Here is a 22972-nt window from a genome sequence, read left to right on the forward strand (position 1 = left end):
CAAATACATTAAGCCTTCCTATGGTAGCATCCCACAGGCCGATTTCAAGGCAGCTATGTTCCAGATGGTTAGAAATGGGGATTCTGTCTCAGGAATAAGAGAGGGGGCAATGGTGGGATGAAAGCTAAGTTGCGTGGCCTTTTAAAGACTTGTCAAAAATGCCACAGTCCGAGTTTTGTACGAGTGATTCAAAGAGTCCAGTTAACTTGTACGATTACCTGTAGCATGTCAGTCAGCTTCTGCCTAAAATGTTATTGGCCCGTATTTTCCGATCCCTTTGGGTGTGTACGAGGTGTGTACACACCCGTAGGAACCTTGCAAATGCCGGTTTCAGGCAAGCGAAGTGCATATGCTGGAAACCGGCACTTCCGATCTGTCAAGAGTCCTCTTGACAGATCGGACGCCTGCCCTGGAGAAGGGCCTCTGCGGGGGGAGAGTTCCGTTTTCTGGAGAACCTCCGCCCGCTGAAATCACTTAAAAATCTTACGCCTGGTAAAAGCAGACATAAGGCCTGCTTTTACCAGCATAAGAGTTTTAAAAAAGTAAAAAAAACTCATTTTTAGCCCTGTAATATTTAATGTAATTTTAACTTATTTTAAAAACGTGATTTAAAAAAAAATGTATTTAATGTTTTGATGTGTTTTTTCATTGATCTCCATTCATCTCATTCCCTTCTCCCATTGGTTCCCCATAGCCCACGTGATCCCAGGGAAGCTTGCGAACCGCATGCGCCCCGGGATACCTGGGCCCTGCGCATTTCGTCGTGGAGAGGCCCAGGAGTGGAAATGGCCAGACCTCTGGAGCCCCCAGGTAAGGGCGTAGATTTTTTCCAGATCGGAGGCCTCCACACGCAGGAAGCCTCCAATCGGAAAATATGGGCCATTGTTTCTCATTTAGGAACATAGGAACAGGGTTAGGCCAATCAGCCTCTCGAGCCTGTTAAGGGTGAAGTAACCCACACAAATTATACAAGTGCAAAGGTCTTCCACACGCGTCTTTTAAAATGAGCTAATCATGTTATTATGTTTGGTTTCTAGCAATTAGGTTCTTTTCTAAGTATACATGAGATGATTAACTAAATCATGCATTGCGGAAGCTGGTAATTATGTTGAGACATTTGCAACTACACAAAATTGGAAAGGGTTTTCCATCTGAGGCTGGTCAGTTGCCATGACATTCATTGAGTATCTCGGTGCCAACAGAGCTTATCTTACTAAAAAATCGATGCCAATGGAGCAGAGCCATGGATGAAGTAGCAGACTGTTGAAAGATTAATTGAAACTGAGGAGGAAAAAGACCTTAACTGTGCCATATTCTGCCTTGCAAAGTTGTTGAAGACCTGTGGTAATGGATAGCATTATAAACATATCTCTTTTGCAGTGAATGGGGCAATTAGCATAAACTGTGATAACATCCATCGTGAAGCCAATCTTGATTTCAAAACTTGTTTGTTTGTTGGATTCATCCATGCAATGTCATTCAGCACTTTGGTTGATGGAGGCCTTTGTTTCAACAGTTGGACCATTGGTTGTCCGAAGGCAAAAGTTATACATGGAGGAATGTTTAATAGGGAGCCTGGAAGCAATATGGAATGACAGGTTCTCCCCATTATCTCTTCTCTGGCATCTCGCTCATGGACAAAGCAATTCCTTGCTGAGCAAAGAACTGAATCCATCTCTCTCTTAAATGTGTGTCTTTATATATATCCTCAAGCATGCAATTTTTCATTAATGTTGACCCAATAGCAGGGCTGAGTCCGTTTAGAGGCCAAGAAACATCTGTAGACACTGCAACATCCCAAATGCTTCCTCTTCATCCAAAGTGATGTAGCCTACTCTGAGTGACAGATTTGGATCCCAGATGTCTCTCACCCTTCCTTCCCATGTGAAACTTTACAACATCACTTTGGGCGGCAGCTGTAGTCTGGCACAGTTTGTAATTCCAGAAACTTCTTGAAGTCACTTAATTGCTTTTTTTCTTTTGAGAAGCAGCCAATTGCACGTGTAACAATTTGGCAATGCTAACCAAGGTCAAAGTGACTGCAGCTGGATGGAACAGCTAATTAAAGGAGTAACTACCCAACAAGGAGGCTGATTGACTGTGTCCAGTAATGTCTTTTGGAGCTCGTCTTGTGGTCACTGTTATGCCAAATGTAAAAGGAAGCAAGCAGCATGTTTGTGACTGGTACAACCTAATTTTTTTTTAAATCGACTCCAGATAATGCTCTCCGTTGTCAAATTTTCATTCATAAAATATTAAGTTTCCACCAAAAAATGGACAATGTGCTTTTTTGTAATTTTGCTTGTGGTTGTTGGAAATCAGCCATTGAGGGTGCAGATTATCCATCTGTTGAATCCCTTCTGTATCCTATTTTATTTCAGAAATGTCTCAATACTAGGGCTGTACAAAACACATACGTTATAAATACTAGTGCAGGGCATAGCCTGTCTGAGAATGGCTGACCCAATCTATGGAACACTTTGATAGTGCATAGCGAGTGAATGTGTAGCAGCACAGAGAAAGCCTGGAAGTAATGTGGCGCACTGTTTCTCACAACAAAATTCAGGACCTCACAACAACGTATCCTTCGTAGGAGAGAGTTCTGTTCCCTGTTGGTGAAGCAATCTCACCAATTAACACCCGGGGGTAGAAATTCAGGCTACAGGAATGGCGTTTCTTCAACAGCACCTCCTAAACCCACGACTCCAGCACCTAGAAGGACAAGGGCAGCAGGTGCATTCGGAACACCACCACCTCCAAGTTCCCCTCCTAGTCACACACCATCCTGACTTGGACATATATCAGCCGTTCCTTCATCGTCACTGGGTCAAGATCCTGGAACTCCCTCCCTAACAGCACTGTGGGATTACCTTCACCACACGGACTGCAGCGATTCAAGAAGGCGGCTCACCACCACCCTCTCAAGGGCAATTAGGGATGGGCAATAAATGCTGGCCTTGCCAGCGATGCCCACATCCTGAGAATTAATAAAACACAAAATCGGAGTGATTTTTATTTATGGTTAACACCAATCTTCTAATAAGCACTCCTTATCTTTTCCCCCCTCCCTCTTGAAATTCTGCCCTTATATTATTTGTAACACTGTGGAAATGTGGGAAAAACATATTACTAAAACATGTTTTCGTCTCGACAGATCAACCACTGAGTTAGGGATTTGGCACTTGCTGAGTGCGCACTAGTCTGAGGCCCCCTTTACTGAGATACCCCCCCAATCTGAAAAAGTCGGCAGCTAATAAGAATACCTTCTGGCTTCCAATTATATCATCTTTTTAATGGAGGTAATAATTTTATCAGCTGTAAAACCAGTTGTTCAAAAGGAGAGGGAGAATGCCTTTGAAGTTAAAAATATATATTGAAGGAATGTGGTATTCACGAGAATTGTAATATTATTCTGGGATTAGTCCTGTGGCTCATTTTTAAAAAGCAAACTGAATTACATGTAACGATATTGGTGCTATAATGCACGCTGGTAAGCTTGCAACATTATGGGTTGTTTTCAACACTACAGTGCTATGGTTGAGGGGGTGTTGGGGAACAGGAAGTGAAACAGATAGACTTACTGGTTCTCCTGGAATTGATAGTCCATTAGGACCCTGGGGGCCGGGGAGGCCTTGTGCACCTGCAGGACCTTGCTCACCACGAGGACCCGCTGGACCCTGCGAAAAGGCAATTAAGAGTTTTGTTATTTTTTGCTTTCTGCGTGGCAAACAAAAATAAATCTTTTGCTGTTATTGCAGTCGTCTGCACCCGTTACGTAAGTCCATACATTGCTCCAAACCAAACATGCAAAAATTTCACCCGGATATCCGTCAGACGCTTACAAGTCCTAATGGCTCAATAGGTAAACACTCAGCGTGTAACAGAATCATGCAGACCAGGTTCAATCCCCGGTCTGTGCTGAGTTTACTGACCTGCTGTAATTTAGGAAAACGCGGCAGCCAATTTGCACACAGCAAGGTCCCACAAACAGCAATGAGATAATGACCATATAATCTGTTTTAGTGATGTCGGTTGAGGGATAAATATTGGCCAGGACACCGGGAAAAAGTCTCCCCTGCTCTTCTTCGAAATAGTGCCATGGGATCTTTTACGTCCACTTCAGATGGCCTCGGTTTAATGTCTCTTCCAACAGATGACACCTCCGACAATTTGGATTATGGGCTCAATTCTCCGGAGTGGGGACTTGAACCCACAACCGCCTGACCCCAAGGCAAGAGTGCTACCCACTGAGCCAAGGCTGAAACCTAGGCAGAAGATGCCCCATGTCTGGTGAAGAGGAGGGATCATCAACCAGAGATTCTGCTCCTGAGTGCTGTCTGTTGGGCCACGCTAGAAAGTACGTGTATGGCTGACGGGTGAGGATGGGATTGAGCTGGGTTGTGATGGCCCCAGTGTAGAATAGCCTGCTAGCACTCATGGCTGACAACCACAGAACTAGACCCCAGCTTCAATTCACATTTTCAGCAAAAAGGGAGAAAGAAAAAAAGACTTGCATTTCTCTGTTGGAAGAGTGTTAAAAAACAAGCCTGAAGGCTTTGTGTCTTAATGCGAGGAGCATTCGTAATGAGGTGGATGAATTAGCTGCGCAAATAGAGGCAAACGGATATGATATGATTGGGATTACAGAAACATGGCTCCAGGGTGACCAAGGCTGGGAACTCAACATCCAGGGGTATTCAATATTCAGGAAAGACAGGCAAAAAGGAAAAGGAGGTGGGGTAGCATTGCTGGTTAAAGAGGGGATTAACACAATAGTAAGGAAGGATATTAGCTCTGATGATGTGGAATCTGCATGGGTAGAACTGAGAAATACCAAGGGGCAGAAAACGTTAGTGGGAGTGGTATACAGAACCCCAAACAGTAATGCGGAGATTGGGGATGGCATTAAACGGGAAATTAGAGACGCGTGCAATAAGGGCACAGCAGTTATCATGCGTGACATTAATCTACATATAGATTGGGCTAACCAAATTAGTAACAATACTGTGGAGGAGGAATTCCTGGAGTGTATACAGGATGGTTTCCTGGACCAATATGTCGAGGAACCAACTGGAATCCAGGCCATCTTAGACTGGGTATTATGTAATGAGAAATGATTAATTAGCAATCGTGTTTTGCGAGGCCCCTTGGGGCAGAGCGATCATAATATGATAGAATTCTTCATTAAGATGGAGAGTGAAGTAGTTGACTCAGAGACTAGGGTCTTCAATTTAAATAAAGGAAACTACGATGGTATGAGGCGCGAGTTGGGTAGGATTGATTGGGGAATGTTACTCAAAGGGTTGACGGTTGATAGGCAATGGCAAACATTCAAAGATCGCATGGATGAACTACAGAATTTGTTCATCCCTGTTTGGCATAAAAATAAAACAAAAAAGGTGACTCAACCGTGGCTAACAAGGGAAATTAGGGATAGCATATGATCTAAGGAGAGGCCATTTAATTTGGCCAGAAAAAGCAGCAAACCTGAGGATTGGGAGCAGTTTAGGATTCAGCAAAGGAGGACAAAGGGATTAATTAAGAGGGGGAAAATAGAGTATGTGAGTAAGATTGCAGGGAACATAAAAACTGACTGTAAAAGCTTCCATAGATATGTGAAGAGAAAAAGATTGGTGAAGTCAAGCATAGGTCCCTTGCAGTCAGAATCAGGGGAATTTATAATGGGGAACAAAGAAATGGCAGACCTATTAAATACATACTTTGGTTCTGTCTTCACAAAGGAGGACACAAATAACCTCCCAGAGATGTTGGGGAACATAGCGTCTAATGAGAGGGAGGAACTGAATGAAATCAGTATTTGTAGGGAAATGCTGTTAGGGAAATTGACACGCTTGAAGGCCGATAAATCCCCAGGGCCTGATAATCTACATCCTAGGGTACTTAAGGAAGTGGCCCTAGAAATAGTAGATGCATTGCTGGTCATCTTCCAAAATTCTATAGACTCTGGAACAGTTTTCATGGATTGGAGGGTAGCTAATGTTACCCCACTGTTCAAAAAAGGTGGTAGAGAGAAAACGGGGAATTATAGACCGGTAAGCCTGACATCGGTAGTGAGGAAAATGCTAGAGTCCATTATAAAAGATGTAATAGCAGAGCACTTGGAAAACAGTGACAGGGTCGGACAAAGTCAACATGGATTTACTAAAGGTAAATCGTGCATGACTAATCCACTGGAATTTTTTGAGGATGTAACTGGTAGAATAGATAAGGGAGAACCAGTGGATGTGATGTATTTGGACTTTCAGAAGGCTTTCGATAAGGTCCCGCATAAGAGATTAGTGTGTAAAGTTAAGGCACATGGGATTGGGGGCAAGGTACTGACTTGGATAGAGAACTGGTAGGCAGACAGGAAGCAAAGAGTTGGAATAAACGGGTCTTTTTCCGAGTGGCAGGCAGTGACTAGTGGGGTACCGCAGGGATCGGTCCTAGGACCCCAGCTATTCACAATATATATAAATGATCTAGACAAGGGAACTAGATGTAATATCTCCAAGTTTGCAGACGACACAAAGCTGGGTGGGTGTGTGTGCTGTGAGGAGGATGCCGAGAAACTCCAGTATGATTTGGACAGGTTGGGTGATTGGGCAGATGCAGTATAATGTGGATAAATGCGAGGTTATCCACTTTGGTGGCAAAAACAGGAAGGCAGATTATTATCTGAACGGCAATAGATTGGAAGAAGGGGAAGTGCAACGAGACCTGGGTGTCCTTGTGCACCAGTCGCTGAAGTTAAGCATGCAGGTGCGGCATGCAGTTAAAAAGGCAAATGGTATGTTGGCCTTCGTAGCGAGAGGGTTTGAGTACAGGAACAAGGATGTCTTGCTGCATTTGTACAGGGCCTTGGGTGAGACCACACCTTGAGTATTGTATGCAGTTTTGGTTGCCTTATCTGAGGAAGAATGTTCTTGCCATGGAGGGAGTGCAGCGAAGATTCACCAGACTGATACCTGGGATGGCAGGAATGACGTATGAGGAGAGATTGGGTCGATTGGGCTTATACTCGCTGGAGTTTAGAAGAATGAGAGGGGATCTCATTGAAACTTATAAAATTCTAACAGGACTAGACAGACTAGATGCAGGAAGGATGTTCCCGATGGTCGGGGAGTCCAGAACCAGGGGTCACAGTCTAAGGATAAGGGGTAAGCCATTTAGGACAGAGATGAGGAGGAATTTCTTCACCCAGAGAGTGGTGAACCTGTGGAATTCTCTACCACAGAAGGCAGTTGAGGCCAATTCATTAAATATATTCAAGAAGGAGTTAGATATATTTCTTAAGGCTAAAGGGATCAAGGGATATGGGGAGAAGGCAGGGACAGGGTACAGAGTTTGGATGATCAGCCACGATCTCATTGAATGGCGGAGCAGGCTCGAGGGGCCGAATGGCCTACTCCTGCTCCTATCTTCTATATTTCTATGTTTCACAACTACTGGACGTCCCAAAGCGCTTTACACCCAATTAAGTACTTTTTGAAGTGTGGGCACTATTGTAATGTAGGAAATGCGGCAGCCAATTTGTGCACAGCAAGCTCCCACATGCAATGTGATAATGACCAGATAATCTGTTTCAGTGATGTTGATTGAGTGATAAATATTGGCCTGGACACTGGGGATAACTCCCCTGCTCTTCTTCAAAATAGTGCCGTGGAATCTTTTCATCCACCTGAGAGGGCAGACAGGACCTCGGTTTAACGTCTCATCCGAAATTCAGCCGCTACCGACAGTGCAGCACTCCCTCAGCACTGCACTGGAGGATCAGCCTAGAGTTTTGTGCTCAAGTCTCTGGAGTAGGACTTGAACAAACACATTTCTGACTCAGAGGCAAGGATGCTACCAACTGAACCACAGCTGACACTGAGAAAGAAAGCTGGAAGAAATTTAAAAGAAAGAGATACTTACAGCTTGTCCATTTTGACCTCTTTCTCCTCTCGGCCCAGTGCTACCAGTTTGACCCTGTCAATCGGACAAATCACAGAGAAGGCAAATTAAGCACAGCCTGCATTCTATGCACTTGGATTCCCCCCCTCGGTGGCCCCCTTGGTCTCACAAAAAGCCCTCAACAAAGGAGAGAACATCTGAGATGGTCAAGTTTGGTACGTTAGGTGATTGAGTGTGTTTCATTACATATTGACACAATTAGTAAATTATATGCATGATGTGCCTCAATGAATCCGAGACTCAACGTTAACGGAGCAAAGCAAGGCTTTTATTAACTCAGAAAGTAATACACAGTGGAGAAGTGTCTCTCATCCAGAGATCTGCTGTACTGCCTGTGAGACACGCTGGGGCCTGCTTAAGTAGGGGCCAGGTATGGGCGGAGCCCTACACACAATACAATACAGGTAAGGAAATTAAACTGAAACTAAACTCCCCTGCTTGTCACAGTCACAGGCACAATCAAACACAGAGAATACAGAGTGCCTGATGAATGGCATATTTCATCACATTCACCCCTTCTACAAATTTAGTCTGTTCGGGGGTTTGATAGTCCTCTGTGACCGACGTAGCTGTTGTGGTGCCGTGGGTGTCGGCTGGATGTCCCCGGTGGCCTCCTGGGTCTCTGCCGGTGGCGCCGCCAGGGTTGTTGAAGGGGTAGTTGGTGGGGGCACCGTTGGTCGATGTTCTTCCGGGGGTGATGAAAGGATAGTGGGTGGGTAAGAGTTGCTGTGATCGTTGTTGCTGTTGTTGTCGTGGTTGTTGTCGTTACCGGCTGGGGCGACGTCTTTTATGGACACGGTGTCCTCCCTTCCGTCGGCGTGCCGGACATACGCGTATTGGGGGTTGGCGTGGAGTAGGTGCACTGACTCCACGAGAGGGTCCGTCTTGTGGCCCCTCACATGCCTTCGTACAAATACCGGACCTGGGGTGGAGAGCCATGACGGCATGGATATGCCTGAGGTGGATTTCCGGGGAAAGACAAACATTCGTTAATGAGGCGTGGCATTAGTGGCAGTACACAATAGCGACCGTATCGAATGGAGCACATCTGGGAGGACTTCCTGCCAGCGGGAGATAGGGAGGCCCTTGGTCCTTAGAGCTAGAGTGACTGCTTTCCATACTGTCCCGTTCTCTCGCTCCACCTGGCCGTTACCCTGGGGGTTGTAGCTGGTGGTACGGCTCGTGGCGATCCCCCTGGACAGCATGTACTGGCGTAGCTCTTCACTCATGAAGGACACCCCCCTATCCGTATGGATGTAGCTCGGCATACCGAACAGGCAGAACAGGCTGTTGAGGCATTTAATGACCGTGGCGCTGGTCATGTCTGGGCAGGGGAAGGCGAATGGGAAACGGGAGTATTCGTCCACAATGTTCAGGAAGTAAACATTGCGGTCGACTGACGGGAGGGGGCCCTTGAAATCTAAGCTGAGCCGCTCAAAGGGCCGTGTAGCTTTGATTAAGTGGGCTCTATCTGGGCGGTAGAACCGAGGCTTGCACTCAGCGCAAGTGCGGCAGTTCCTGGTCAGAGACCGAACTTCCTCAATCGAGTAGGGTAAGTTGCGGGACTTTATGAAGTGGAACAGCCGTGTGACCCCTGGGTGGCAGAGGTCGTTGTGGAGGGTCTGTAGCCGATCCCCGGTGGCGCTGGCACACATCCCTCGTGAGAGGGCGTCGGGGGATTCGTTAAGGGCCCCTGGCCGGTAAATGATGTCATACTCGAAGGTGGAGAGCTCGATCCGCCACCTGAGAATCTTATCATTTTTAATCTTCCCCTTCTGTTTATTATTAAACATAAACGCTACCGACCGCTGGTCGGTAAGTAGGGTGAAGCGTTTGCCGGCTAGGTAGTGGCGCCAGTGGCGCACTGCCTCCACGATGGCTTGGGCCTCCTTTTCCACGGAGGAGTGTCTGATTTCGGGCCCTTGGAGGGTCCTCGAGAAGAAAGCTACGGGCCGCCCCACCTGGTTGAGGGTGGCCGCCAAGGCAAAGTCAGACGCATCACTTTCCACTTGAAAGGGAGTGTTCTCGTGCACTGCCTGTAGCGTGGCCCGCTCAATATCCCGCTTAATGCTTTTGAAGGCAGCGTGGGCCTCAGCAGAGAGCGGAAAAGAGGATGCTTTCAAGAGGGGGCGGGCTTTGTCGGAGTAGTTGGGGACCCATTGGGCATAATAAGAAAATAACCCCAGGCACCTTTTCAGGGCTTTGGGAGTGTTGGGCAGGGGCAACTCCCGTAGGGGGCGCAGTCGGTCGGGGTCTGGTCCGATTTCCCCATTCTCCACCACGCTGCCTAGTATGCAGAGGCGCGTGGTGTTGAAAACGCACTTGTCCTCGTTGTAAGTGAGGTTGAGTTTTTGTGCGGTTTTCAGGAACCTCTCAAGGTTCGAGTCGTGATCCTGCTGGTTGTGACCGCAGATGGTGACGTTGTCGAGGTAGGGGAAGGTTGCCTGCAAGTGGTGGTCATCGACCATGCGCTCCATCTCCCTCTGGAAGACCGAGACCCCATTCGTCACCCCAAAGGGGACTCTGAGGAATTGGTAGAGGCGTCCGTTCGCCTCGAAGGCGGTGTACGGGCGGTCCTCTGGTCTGATAGGGAGCTGGTGGTACGCTGACTTGAGGTCGATGGTGGAGAACACCCGGTATTGGGCAATTTGGTTCACCATTTCTGATATGCGGGGTAGCGGGTAGGTGTCTAGTTGGGTGTACATTTTGATCGTTTGGCTATAGTCGATCACCATCCGTTTCTTCTCGCTACCCCTCACCACCACCACTTGGGCGCGCCACGGGCTGTTGCTGCGTTCAATAACGCGCTCCCTCAGCAGCCTGTCCACCTCGGTCGCGATAAACCGCCTGTCCTCCCAGCTGTACCTCCTGCTTTTGGTCGCTATTGGCCGGCAGTTGGGAGTAAGGTTCGCGAATAGCGAAGGCGGCTTTACCTTCAGGGTAGCCAGACCGCACACTGTGAGGGGCGGCTGGGACCCACCGTAATTGAGCGTGATGCTTTGGTGGTGGCACTGGAAATCCAGGCCCAAGGTCACGCTCGCACATAGATTCTTTATGATTAGTAATTTAAAATTATCGTATACAGTTCCGTTAACGGACAATTGTACCGCGCAGTAACACATAATGGTCGATGTCTGGGTTTTATCAGCCATAGAGATGGTGCCCCGAGCAGGGACCACCGTTAGAGAGAGTTGTTGTGCTAGTTCAGGGTGGATAAAACTCTCCGTGCTTCCACTGTCAATTAAACATTTAACCCCGCACCCGTTTACCTCGATGTCCACCATTGATTTGGGTAGCGGGTGCGGTCTGGTCTGGTCCACTGTGACCGATGCCACTGTAGGGCCCTGATCGAGACAAGATGGCGTCCACGCTGTCTGCTCACAAGATGGCGGACCCCACGAGGTCGGGCAAGATGGCGTCCAAGATGGCCGCTCCCACGGCGCACACGCGGCGGTGGCGGGTTTTCCAGCGGGGTTCCCTCTGCACACCTTCCCAAAGTGCCCCTTCTTACCTCACTTAAAGCAGGTGGTGCCTTTCGCCGGGCACAGGTTTCTGGTGTGCTTCGGCTGCCCGCAGAAGTAGCAGTTGGGGCCCCGACGCGTCGCGGCTGTCGTAGGGCTTCTGGGGGGAGAGCGGGGCCCCGACGGTGTCGGGCTGCCGGGCGGGAAAGATGCCTTCCAAGGTGGCGGCGCCCTTGGTGCACACGTGGCGGCGTGGGCGGCGCGGGCTGAAGAGTAGGCGTCCGAGTTTCTCTGGGCCACATCCAGGGATCGCGCTGTGTCCACAGCCTGTTTCAGGTCCAATCCTGTTTTTTCCAGTAGTCTCTGCCGGATGTAAGTGGAGCTGAGGCCTGTGATAAAGGCATCACGAACAAGCTCGTCAGTGTACACTGCGGCTTTTACATCTTGGCACTTGCAGTCTTTGCCAAGCGTTTTCAGGGTGACTAGGAACTCATCCAGCGATTCCCCAGGTTGCTGTGTGCGAGTAGCGAGCAGATGCCTAGCGTACACCTCGTTCGTAGGCTGCTGGTAATGCGCCTTTAGGATGTCGCAGGCGGCCGGGTACGTGTCGGCGTCTTGGATGAGGGGGTAAACCCGGTGGCTTACCCAATTCCGCAGGATTCCGAGTTTCATACTTTCCGCGTCCGTAGCGTCTGTGATGGCTGCAGAATTGTCCAGGAAGAATTCCATACACTTAAACCAGTGTCCGAATCGTGCCGATGCGTCCAACGCATGCGGGTCCAAATCCAAACGTTCGGGTTTCAAGAGTTGATCCATTGCCTTGAAAACTGAGTTAATAAAATTGATGTGCCTCAATGAATCTGAGACTCAACGTTAACGGAGCAAAGCAAGGCTTTTATTAACTCAGAAAGTAATACACAGTGGAGAAGTGTCTCTCATCCAGAGATCTGCTGTACTGCCTGTGAGACACGCTGGGGCCTGCTTAAGTAGGGGCCAGGTATGGGCGGAGCCCTACACACAATACAATACAGGTAAGGAAATTAAACTGAAACTAAACTCCCCTGCTTGTCACAGTCACAGGCACAATCAAACACAGAGAATACAGAGTGCCTGATGAATGGCATATTTCATCACAATGCACTCATGCAAAAAAATCCTGGCTCAACGTATTCCTTTCAATTGACATTGGGTAATTCATAATTGTCAAACCCAATCTTTTATTCTCCCTTTCAATTTAAGCTACATTCTGTGGCTGTGCCTTTCTCTTTCTCGAAGGTCCTGGGAGTTAATTAAATCATAAACATTTGCGGCACAGAAGGAGGCCATTCGGCTCCTCGTGTCTGTGCCGGCCAAAAAAGAATTATCCAGCCTAATCCCACTTTCCAGCTCTTGGTCTGTAGCCCTGTAGATTACAGCACTTCAAGTGCATATCCAAGTACTTTTTAAATGCAGTGAGGGTTTCTGCCTCTACCACCCTTTCAGGCAGCGAGTTCCAGACCCCCACCACCCTCTGGGTGAAAAAAGTTCTCCTCAACTCCCCTCTAATATTTCTACCAATTACTTTAAATCGATCCCCCTGGTTATTGACCTCTCTGCTTAGGGGAAATAGGTCCTTCCTATCCACTCTATCTAGGCCCCTCATATCCAAAGAGAACAACCCCAGCCTATCCAATCTTTCCTCATAGCTAAAATTCTGCTGACGTTTCGAGTGCTGTTAGCACTGTTGCACAGTGCAATAATCGCACCCTTGCCACGATGCATTGTTTTCTCTCTCTCTCTCCTTTCAGCTCTGATGATTACGTGAACTGCGTTCTAAGACAGGAAATGGAAATGAATGAAGTATTTCCTTACAGAAGGTCCAGCAGATCCTGGGGGCCCAATGCTGTCCTGAGTGCACGTGCAGGCGTGTGGAAGCGCTGGGCATTTTGCTTCATCTCTCTGAAAACACACAAAACAGATGATATCATCAAATCATGGAACGTGTTATTCTTTGACAGCACCTCCCAAACCCGCAACCTCTACCACCTAGAAGGACATGGGCAGTAGGCGTATTGGAACACCACCACCTCCAAGTTCCCCATCAAGTCACACACTATCCTGACTTGAAAGTATATCGCCAGTCCTTCATCGTCGCTGGGTCAAAATCCTGGAACTCCCTTCCTAACAGCACTGTGGGAGCACCTTCACCACACGGACTGCAGCGGTTCAAGAAGGCGGCTCACCACCACCTTCCCAAGGACAACTAGGGATGGGCAATAAATGCTGGCCTTGCCAGCAATGCCCACATCCCATGAACGAATAAAAAAAATTAGGAAAATCGCACTAAAGATCAATCCCTTTGCACGGCTCTTGATGTTAAAAGCTATAAAACAAATTAGACTGCATTATGATTTTTTTTTTAATTAGGTAAAGCAAGGACGGTCACAGGTGTTATGTGTACTTTGCTTTTGAACTTTATCTGGTAAATCATATCTTCTCCCACCAATAATTTTCTTTGCACGTGCATTTGTTGGGAAAGTAAAAGACTCCGAAGAGTTATAACAAAGATAGGGTCTTGCCAAACATCAGGGGCGACTCGTTATACTGTACGTAGAGCTATAAATAAGACACTACTTAAAAATGCTGCACATTGGCTGTTAGTTATAAATTTATAGCCCCTGGATGGGACATTTCTCTGCTCTAACTCATTCTTTCCCAGGACGCCAGAACTCTGGAGCTTTTCACCTTTAAAAAGAAAGAATTGCATTTATATAGCATCTTTCACAACCTCAGGACATCCAAAAGCACTTTATTGCCAATGAGGTTCTGTTGTAATGTTGGAAACACGGCTGCCAATTTGCACACAGCAAGCTCCCACAAACAGCAATGTGATAATGACCAAGTTATCTGTTTTTGTGATGTTGATCGAGGGATAAATATTGGCCAGGACACCGGGGAGAACTCCTCTGCTCTTCTTCAAAACAGTGCCATGGGTTCTTTTCCATCCACCTGAGAGGGCAGATGGGGCCTCGGGTTAACATAGAGTCATAGAGTCATAGAGTTTTACAGCACAGAAAGAGGCCCTTCGGCCCATCGTGTCTGCGCCGCCCATCCATCCCTGTCCAGTCTAATCCCATTTTCCAGCATTTGGTCCATAGCCTTGTATGCAATGGCATTTCAAGTGCTCATCCAAATGCTTCTTGAATGTTGTGAGGGTTCCTGCCTCTACCACCCTTTCAGGCATTGAGTTCCACATTCCAACCACCCTCTGGGTGAAAAAGTTCCTCCTCAAATCCCCTCTAAATCTCCTGCCCCTTACCCTGAATCTATGCCCCCTTGTTATTGACCCCCCTACTAAGGGGAAAAGTTCCTCTTTGTCTACCCTATCTATGCCCCTCATCATTTTGTACACCTCAATCAGGTCCCCCCTCAGCCTTCTTTGCTCCAAGGAAAACAACCCCAGCCTGTCCAGCCTCTCTTCATAGCTGAGGCGCTCCATCCCAGGTAACATCCTGGTGAATCTTCTCTGCACCCTCTCCAAAGCAATCACATCCTTCCTATAGTGAGGCGACCAGAACTGCACACAGTACTCCAGCTGTGGCCTCACCAGCGTTTTGTACAGCTCCATCATAACCTCCCTGCTCTTATATTCTATGCCTCGGCTAAAGAAGGCAAGTATCCCATATGCCTTTTTAACCACCTTATCTACCTGTTCCGCTGCCTTCAGGGATCTATGTACATGTACACCAAGGTCCCTCTGACCCTCTGTACTTCCTAGGGTCCTACCACTCATTGTGTATTCCCTTGCCTTATTTGTCTGTCCAAAATGCATCACCTCGCACTTTTCAGGGTTAAATTCCATTTGCCACTTTTCCGCCCATCTGACCAACCCGTTTATATCGTCCTGTAGCCTGAGGCTTTCCTCCTCACAATTTACCACCCCACCAATTTTCGTGTCATCTGCGAACTTACTGATCATACCTTTTACATTCTCATCCAAATCATTTATGTAGATCACAAACAACAAGGGACCCAGCACCGATCCCTGAGGTACCCCACTGGACACAGGCTTCCAGTCACAAAAGCAACCTTCGACCATCACCCTCTGCCTCCTGCCACTCAGCCAGTTTAGGATCCAACGCGCCAAGGCACCCTGGATCCCATGGGCTCTTACCTTCTTGACCAGTCTCCTATGCGGGACTTTGTCAAAAGCTTTACTGAAGTCCATGTAAACCACATCCACAGCATTTCCCTCATCCACCCCCCTAGTCACCCCCTCGAAAAATTCAATCAGATTTGTCAGACATGATTTACCCTTGACAAAGCCATGCTGACTATCCCCGATTAATCCTTGCCTCTCCAAGTGGAGACTAATTTTGTCCCTCAGAATTTTTTCCAATAATTTCCCTACCACAGATGTTAGGCTCACTGGCCTGTAATTCCCTGGTTTATCCCTGCTACCCTTCTTGAATAATGGTACTACGTTAGCTGTTCTCCAGTCCTCTGGTACATCCCCTGTGGCCAGAGAGGTTCTGAAAATTTGTGTCAGAGCCCCTGCAATCTCCTCCTTTGCCTCCCACAGCAGCCTGGGATACATCTCGTCTGGGCCTGGGGATTTATCCACTTTTTGGCCTGCTAAAACCGCTAGCACCTCCTCCCTCTCGATGCTAATATGTTCAAGTATGTCACAGCCCCCTTGCCCGATTTCTATGTCTGCATCGTCTTTCTCCATAGTGAACACAGATGCAAAAAATTCATTTAAAACCCCGCCTACATCATCTGGCTCTACACACAGATTGCCACTTTGGTCCCTAATGGGCCCTACCCTTTCCCTGGTTATCCTCTTGCCCTTAATATACTTATAAAACATCTTAGGATTTTCCTTTATTTTGCTCGCCAGTGTTATTTCATGGCCCCTCCTCGCCCTCCTAATTTCTTTTTTAAGTATGCCCCTGCATTTTTTATACTCCTCTAGGGCTTCTTCTGAAAGACGGCACCTCCGACAGTGCAGCGCTCCCTCAGTACTGCACTGGAGTGTCAACCTAGATTTTTGTGCTCAAGTCTCTGGAGTGGGACTTGACACCCAAAACCTTCTGAGGCAAGGGTGCTGCCCACTGAGCCATGACTGACATCAAAGCCCAGGCTTGGCGCCTGAAATGTCTGCATTTGTTGCCCATGCCGAGTTTCCCAGACAACCTAAGAGTTCACCACATAGTCACATGTAGGCCAGACCAGGTAGGGGTGACAGGATCATTAATGTCCTTTAGATTCACTTTCCCCTTAAAGGCAATACAGAAACTGTTGGGTTTTTACAACAACCTGGAAGCTTTCAGGGGTTTTATTTCTGCTGCTAGAGTGAGATGAATTTGATATGAGCATGCCAATCGTTCAGAGGATGCCATCACCCACAGTCATTTTCTGGCTGCGATTTCTGAGTGAAGGACAATAGGTGAATAAAAAGTGCCTTAGTGGCACCAGTTTAATCCACACAATCAGCCCCTGCCTCCTCATTGTCCTAATAAGGTCGCAACAACTCGAGCCGCATATAGGGTTCCAACTCTGGCTGGATATATTCCTAGAGATTTTATCACGAGCTTCCGCCTCGAACCTTCCCTCCCCCACACTCTCACCTTTGGTCCATCCTCCAAATTGCCTTCCCATACCAATTTAGAAGACTCATTGTTACCCAAGTTAGTGCAGCAGCCTTTTTTCCCCCCATCTCCAATACATTTGTAACTAATAAATGAAAGCGTTAAAAAAAAACGAGAAATAAAGAACACAACTTTGTTCAATGCCCCTATGGTTGCTTGCAACAGAAATGCCTCACGGTTAAATCAAAGGAAGGAATGACAGCTTTGCCAATCTAACGAAAACACAAACAGGCGCTCCAACAAGTTGCCCCCGTCACATGCCGGGAGGTAAATACTTGCCATGGAAGGGAGGTCGCAGCATTTGTCTCTTATGGCCCAACCCAGGCTGCAGATGATGTCAAAGCTTTGGATCGCAAACTAGAATTGAAAGAGAGAGAAAAAAATTACTTACAAGCACTTCAACAGACGTTGTTTTAACAAGCCTGAATGGCCCTTTGTCTTTCTAACGTCTCTTCACTAAACTGACTGCATTCTTTTTGCTCCCTTCTGATGAAAGGTCGTCGACCTGAAAAGTTAAACCCTATGAGGGGAATTTTAACCCCAAAAAACAGGTGGGTTTGGGTCGGTGGAAGGTTAAAGTAGCAGAAATTTGAATCCCGACCCCAACCTGCCCACTTTCGGTTTTAAAGGAGGTGGGGCGGAGAGCTGGCGGCCAACCCATTCCCAGGAGGCGGGTTGGCACTTTAAATATTATAATGAGGTTCCGTGCCTCAATTTGAATCTCCATTTTAAATTTGTGTACGGCCTGGTTTCCCAGGTCTCGGGGAACCCAGCAGCTAAAGGAAGGCGAGGACCGCTGGATCCAAGAGGTACGTGCCTTTTGACTTCCCTGCTGGGTCCAGCATCCCCACCTTGCCAACTCTGCACAATCGGACATCCCCCCGACCCTTCCGATCTCCCCCACGAGCCCTCCAATCGTCCCCATAAGGCCGCCGACCGCCCCCCCCCACCAACCCCATGAGGCCTTCGCTCCCCTCTCTGGCCTTCCAATCCCTGACTTCCACTCCCCCCTCTCCAGCACTCCGATCCCCAGCCCTCGGCCCTGCCTCGGCCTCTCATTCCCGGCCCCCTCCCCCACCTCAGGCACACCAATTCTGGCCTTCCCCCTCACCTCCGATCCCAGCCTTCTGATTCCCCCCTCCAATCCTGGCCTTCCGAACCCGTTCCCCCCAATCCCCCCCCCACCCCAGATCCCTCCCTCCCTCTGCTCCCCGGCTGCGGCCTGGTGCCGCAGGCCTACCGATCTGACAGCCAACCAGCCTGCCTCTCAATGTGGCTGGCTACGGCAGGGGGGTGGGGAAACAAAGAAAAAACATTTAACGGCAGGGCCTGAACCCATTCTCCCGGGTTTCCCAACCCCAATCCAGCCCTCCCCACTCCCTTCCTGCCTCAAAGTTGAAATCCTGCCCTTTGTTTCTCTCTCTCCACAGATACTGCTTGACTTGCTGAGCGTTTCCAGCATTTACTGTTTTTATTACAGATTCCCAGCATCTGCAGTATTTTGCTTTTCACTCTCTTCTGTCTTTCCAATGCTTTTTCATTGCCTAACTGAGTTGTTTTAACTTTCTTCTATCTTTCTAATACCTTTTCACTGCCTGATTGGTGTTTGTGCCCAGCGATTTTCACCTCTTAACTTTTTTTTTACAGAGCATGTCTGTACGATGTTATGACAGCAGTTAGTATACCTGACACTGATGCTTCTCTTCCCTTCCCGTTCTATTTCCTTCAGTTCTATTCAGCTTCTCATTTGACAAAGGGTCTACGCCCAAAACATCAACCGAATCTTTTCTCTTTACAAATGCTGATGGACCCGCTGTGTATTTCCAGCATTTTCTGTACCTTCTCTTAAATTCTCTGAATATTGTATTAAAACAAAATACCCTCTAACAGCTGAACGTATTTCCAACAAAAACTAAGAAAGTAATATTTATCAATTGTTTTGTTAAATGGGTCTGTTGAATGAATCAATCAAGGATAGGTAAATCATTCATTATGCTGCCAATTCATTGCTTGACTGCTGTTCAATGATTGTACCCTTGTTTCAAGTTTTCCTTTCAGTGACGTGCCTGCCTCCAAATACAGCATTTAAACCATGTGAAGGTGTGCCTTAAATAGTGGCATTTGAAGTAGGCTACACATAGTCTGTTCACACAGTTACATGTTTGAACCCATTCATGAGTCATCGCACAGGTCTATGGTTATGAATCGTGCCTTGCTTCAGGACCACATTGAGGGACACTAACACACTGCACTATGTGTCTCTTTGCCCATGATTCCACACGGGGGAACAATGGTACATGTTTCTGTGCCCATGATTCCACACGGGGGAACAATGGTACATGTTTCTGTGCCCATGATTCCACACGGGGGAACAATGGTACATGTTTCTGTGCCCATGATTCCACACGGGGGAACAATGGTACATGTTTCTGTGCCCATGATTCCACACAGGGGAACAATGGTACATGTTTCTGTGCCCATGATTCCACAGTGAAATCACAAAGTCGCTATGTTTACGATATTGCTGTGCTTGCTTATGTTGCCGCTAACGCATATAAACTCAGGGGAAATTTCCCCCCATTTTCAGCTCTTGATTTTAAATCTGCCACTCTAGTGAGTTGTTGGAGCAGGGACGAGGCAAAGGAGCGGGAAGGCTTTGGGGAGGGGTGAGGAGAAAGTCACAGGGTTGTTGATTCTAAAAATAAATGTTACTAGTTCTGTAGATGTTCCCACTCCCTAATAGCACCATCTCGAGTTCTTTTACAAGACAGCAAGGAAATAAGAGGAGCTGACCATGCATCCTAGCTTAGCTGACATTCCGTAGCCACACAGGCCATGAATGGAGGGTGACAGGCACAGGGAGAAGCGAGACTGATGAAGGGCATTTGTATAGACGAGAGGGCACATATGCCATCTGATGAATACCACTGGTATAGACTGTGCCAGAGAAGATTGTGGCCGCGATTTTGTCATCGGTGTCGGGTTGGGTGTAGGACAGCTGATTTCCGGCTTCCGGTCCCGCCTCCAGCTGTTTCCGCTCCACAGACGTGATTTTACCTTGATTGGCCTTGTGAAGCCTGCTCTGAGGGCTTGCCGGCCAATTATCAGGAAGCTGGTCTGATGACGTAATTTGATGATGCATCATTTGCCGGTTTCCTTAAAGGGACCATGTACAATTTTATTATTACAGTTGATTTCTCAAGTGTTTGACAGCACTGAGGTGCTGAAAACACTGACAATCACTGCACAAAGGTGACCTCTTGCACCCAGGCTCTCCAATGACTCCCTCCATAGGCTGGAATAGATGGCAGCTGCAGGTGAGGTGACAGAAGCGATCTGTCACTGGTGAGAGAAGTTCTCCCAATGAGGTGGCACTGGACATATAGTTGGATTTAAAAACTTGTAAGCTAAAGAAATCTGTAAATGTTTTAAAAATGCAGTAACCAACATTTCCTTTGCTCTGAGACTCACCATGTGCAACATTGGATCCTTCACACCACTTCTGCAGCTGTCGTCTATTCACAAACATTACAGCAGACTCGCAACACGCCACATTTACCTGGCGTGGTGTCCGGACGTCAGGAAACCCGAGCCAGAAGCGGCAAAATCCAAAAACAGGATGAAAACTACGGACAAGTACCTGTTAATATGCAGATAATTGCCTTTAATCCGCTTCCCGCCGCTAGGTGTCGGATCCATTCGCAAATCGGGGACCCGACATTTGGGAAAGCTGTTTGGAGACGGGTTGACGGCAGGATCAGAACCCGCCGTCAATCAATTCGAATTTAACCTCTGACCCGCCTCCAAACCCGCCCTCTGAGCACTGGCAAAATCGCGGCCACATTGTGTTTAACACTGAAGCTTATGAGAAAGGGCCTAATCTCAGCTCAAAAGTCATTTCAGTTCCCCTCATTACTGAATAATGTGACAAGAATTTACCATCAAGAAAGAATGGCTGATAAATGTTAATGTCAGTCAAAAGCCTGGCATGAACTTGTGCCAGTTCGTTGGGCATCAACTGCTCTTGCAACCGTAGACCTGCGGGGGAGGGGAAGAAGCACCCTGAAGATCAGCGTCTGTTAACTTAATGAACTTGGCATCACTTACTGAAGCAGACTTGCCCTTTGGTCCTCTAGATTTAACCAGCTTTCCGAGAACTTCATACCCATCGGTGGTAATGTTGCCAGGTGGGTTTGCCACCTTCTCTTCAACCTCTTGGCAGTCCACGATCAGTTTAACAGTGTTCTGATTTACCATAATATGAACCTGAGCAGGAGACATTGGAAAAATGTCAGTTGAGTTCCTTTTTCACATGCCAGTACATTTTTTTTGTGTTCAGTAAATTGAAGGATTAATTGAACTCTGTGTTCCTCAATTTTGGACCCTTGCGCATCTCCGATTTTTGTCACCCACCATTGGCGGCCTAGGCCCTAAGTTCTGGAAATCCCTTCCTAAACATCTCTCTCCTTTAAGACACTCCTTAAAACCTACTTCTTTGACCAAGCTTTTGGTCATCTGCCCTCATTTCTCCTTAGGTGGCTCGGTATCACATTTTGCCTGATAACACTCCTGGGACGTTTTAATACGTTAAAGACACTATTTAAATGTAATTCACCTTCCTCCTCTCATTTCTGGAATACAAGTTCAAATGCCTGAATCGTTTTCATGATTTTTTTTTTACTCTTTCAAATGAATATAAAGAAAGCATTTCTAGTTCATTATAGATTCCTTTTATATGTGTTGTTTTATGTAGGCCCCTGGCGATCATACCTCATATATTAGTATCCTGCCATAGGCTGGCTGAGCTGTGGGTGTGTCAGGTATCTAGAGGGATTCATCAGAATTGGACGGGTATGCTTGTGTATGGGGAGAGAGCGGGAATATGGTATTGAGGTAGAGGATCAGCCATGATCATATTGAATGGCGGAGCAGGCTCGAGGGGCCGAATGGCCTATTCCTGCTCCTATTTTTCTATGTTTCTATGAATGGCGGAGCAGGCTCGAATGGCCTACTCCTGCTCCTATCTTCTATGTTTCTGTGAATGGCGGAGCAGGCTCGAAGGGCCGAATGGCCTACTCCTGCTCCTATTTTTCTATGTTTCTATGACCCACCTTAGGAGCAGAAAAAAAACTGGCTTATCGCCAGAGCTGTATATTCCTGCTCACTGATATTGGTTTAAGTCAATGGATTTTAGTGGCCTGTGTGCTTTTTAGGCTATTTGCCTTCCAGTTTCCTTCCCTCCATTTTATCTTCTTCAACAAGCTGTGCACTACCTTCAACAGCCAAATTAAATTTTGTAGAAAAACTCTTGGAATATATTTTTTTATTAAAGACTTACTTTCGAATGCTTTATGTATAGAAATGCCTAAGGAGGAAGGAATGTCTGGGCCAAAGTCTGAGAGAGGGTGGTAGCTTTCTATACAAGCCTGGACAGACGTATCACTTGCTGTTACACCCAATGTAGGCAATAGGTGGCCTTCCGGGCTCAGAAGGCTGATGAGGCACCAGCCACGGTTTAAAAGAGTGAAAGACAAGTTGAGATGAATCAGGCTTTTAAAAGGAGGAAGGAGGAAAGACCGAGGAAGATGAGGAATTCCGCAGGTTTGAGCATCCGATGAACTAATTAGAATAAGAGACTGCACGATGAGTTGAGTTCAACACAGGAAGGGGAGGAGGCCCTATCTTCAACTTAGAAGAAAAAAAGAAACAGAGCTCAAAGACGCATCAACCATAGTAGAATTGATAACTGATAGGTACAAAAAGTCATCAAGAGGCTTGGAATACCAAGGAAATGAAGCAATGCTTCAATTGTACAGAGTCTTGGTCAGACCCCATCTGGAGTACTGCATGCAATTTTGGGCACCTCACCTCAGGAAGGATATATTGGCCTCGGAGTGAGTACAGCGCAGTTTCATCAGAGTGATG

The 22972-nt window shown here is 47.2% G+C and overlaps 1 protein-coding gene across 4 annotated transcripts in view; it reads right to left on the bottom strand.

Annotated features, from left to right (window-relative positions):
• Positions 1 to 22972, bottom strand: part of LOC147120871 (collagen alpha-1(XII) chain-like) — a 377794-nt gene that overhangs the window by 63555 nt on the left and 291267 nt on the right. For 3 of the 4 annotated variants that reach the window (XM_085979224.1, XM_085979223.1, XM_085979225.1), the window contains exons 51-55: positions 21155 to 21313; positions 17327 to 17404; positions 13269 to 13355; positions 7918 to 7971; positions 3582 to 3677 (exon numbers count right to left, since the gene is read on the bottom strand). In XM_085979224.1, the coding sequence (XP_085835350.1) occupies positions 3582 to 3677; positions 7918 to 7971; positions 13269 to 13355; positions 17327 to 17404; positions 21155 to 21313 (474 nt within the window). Of the gene's footprint in view, positions 1 to 3581; positions 3678 to 7917; positions 7972 to 8234; positions 8912 to 13268; positions 13356 to 17326; positions 17405 to 21154; positions 21314 to 22972 lie in introns of those variants that run through there. The other variant, XM_085979226.1, reaches the window with a different exon arrangement.

The sequence above is a fragment of the Somniosus microcephalus genome, chromosome 3, assembly GCF_052327205.1.
Source record: "Somniosus microcephalus isolate GS21.2 chromosome 3, FLI_Smic_1.0, whole genome shotgun sequence".
Classification (NCBI taxonomy): Eukaryota; Metazoa; Chordata; class Chondrichthyes; order Squaliformes; family Somniosidae; genus Somniosus; species Somniosus microcephalus.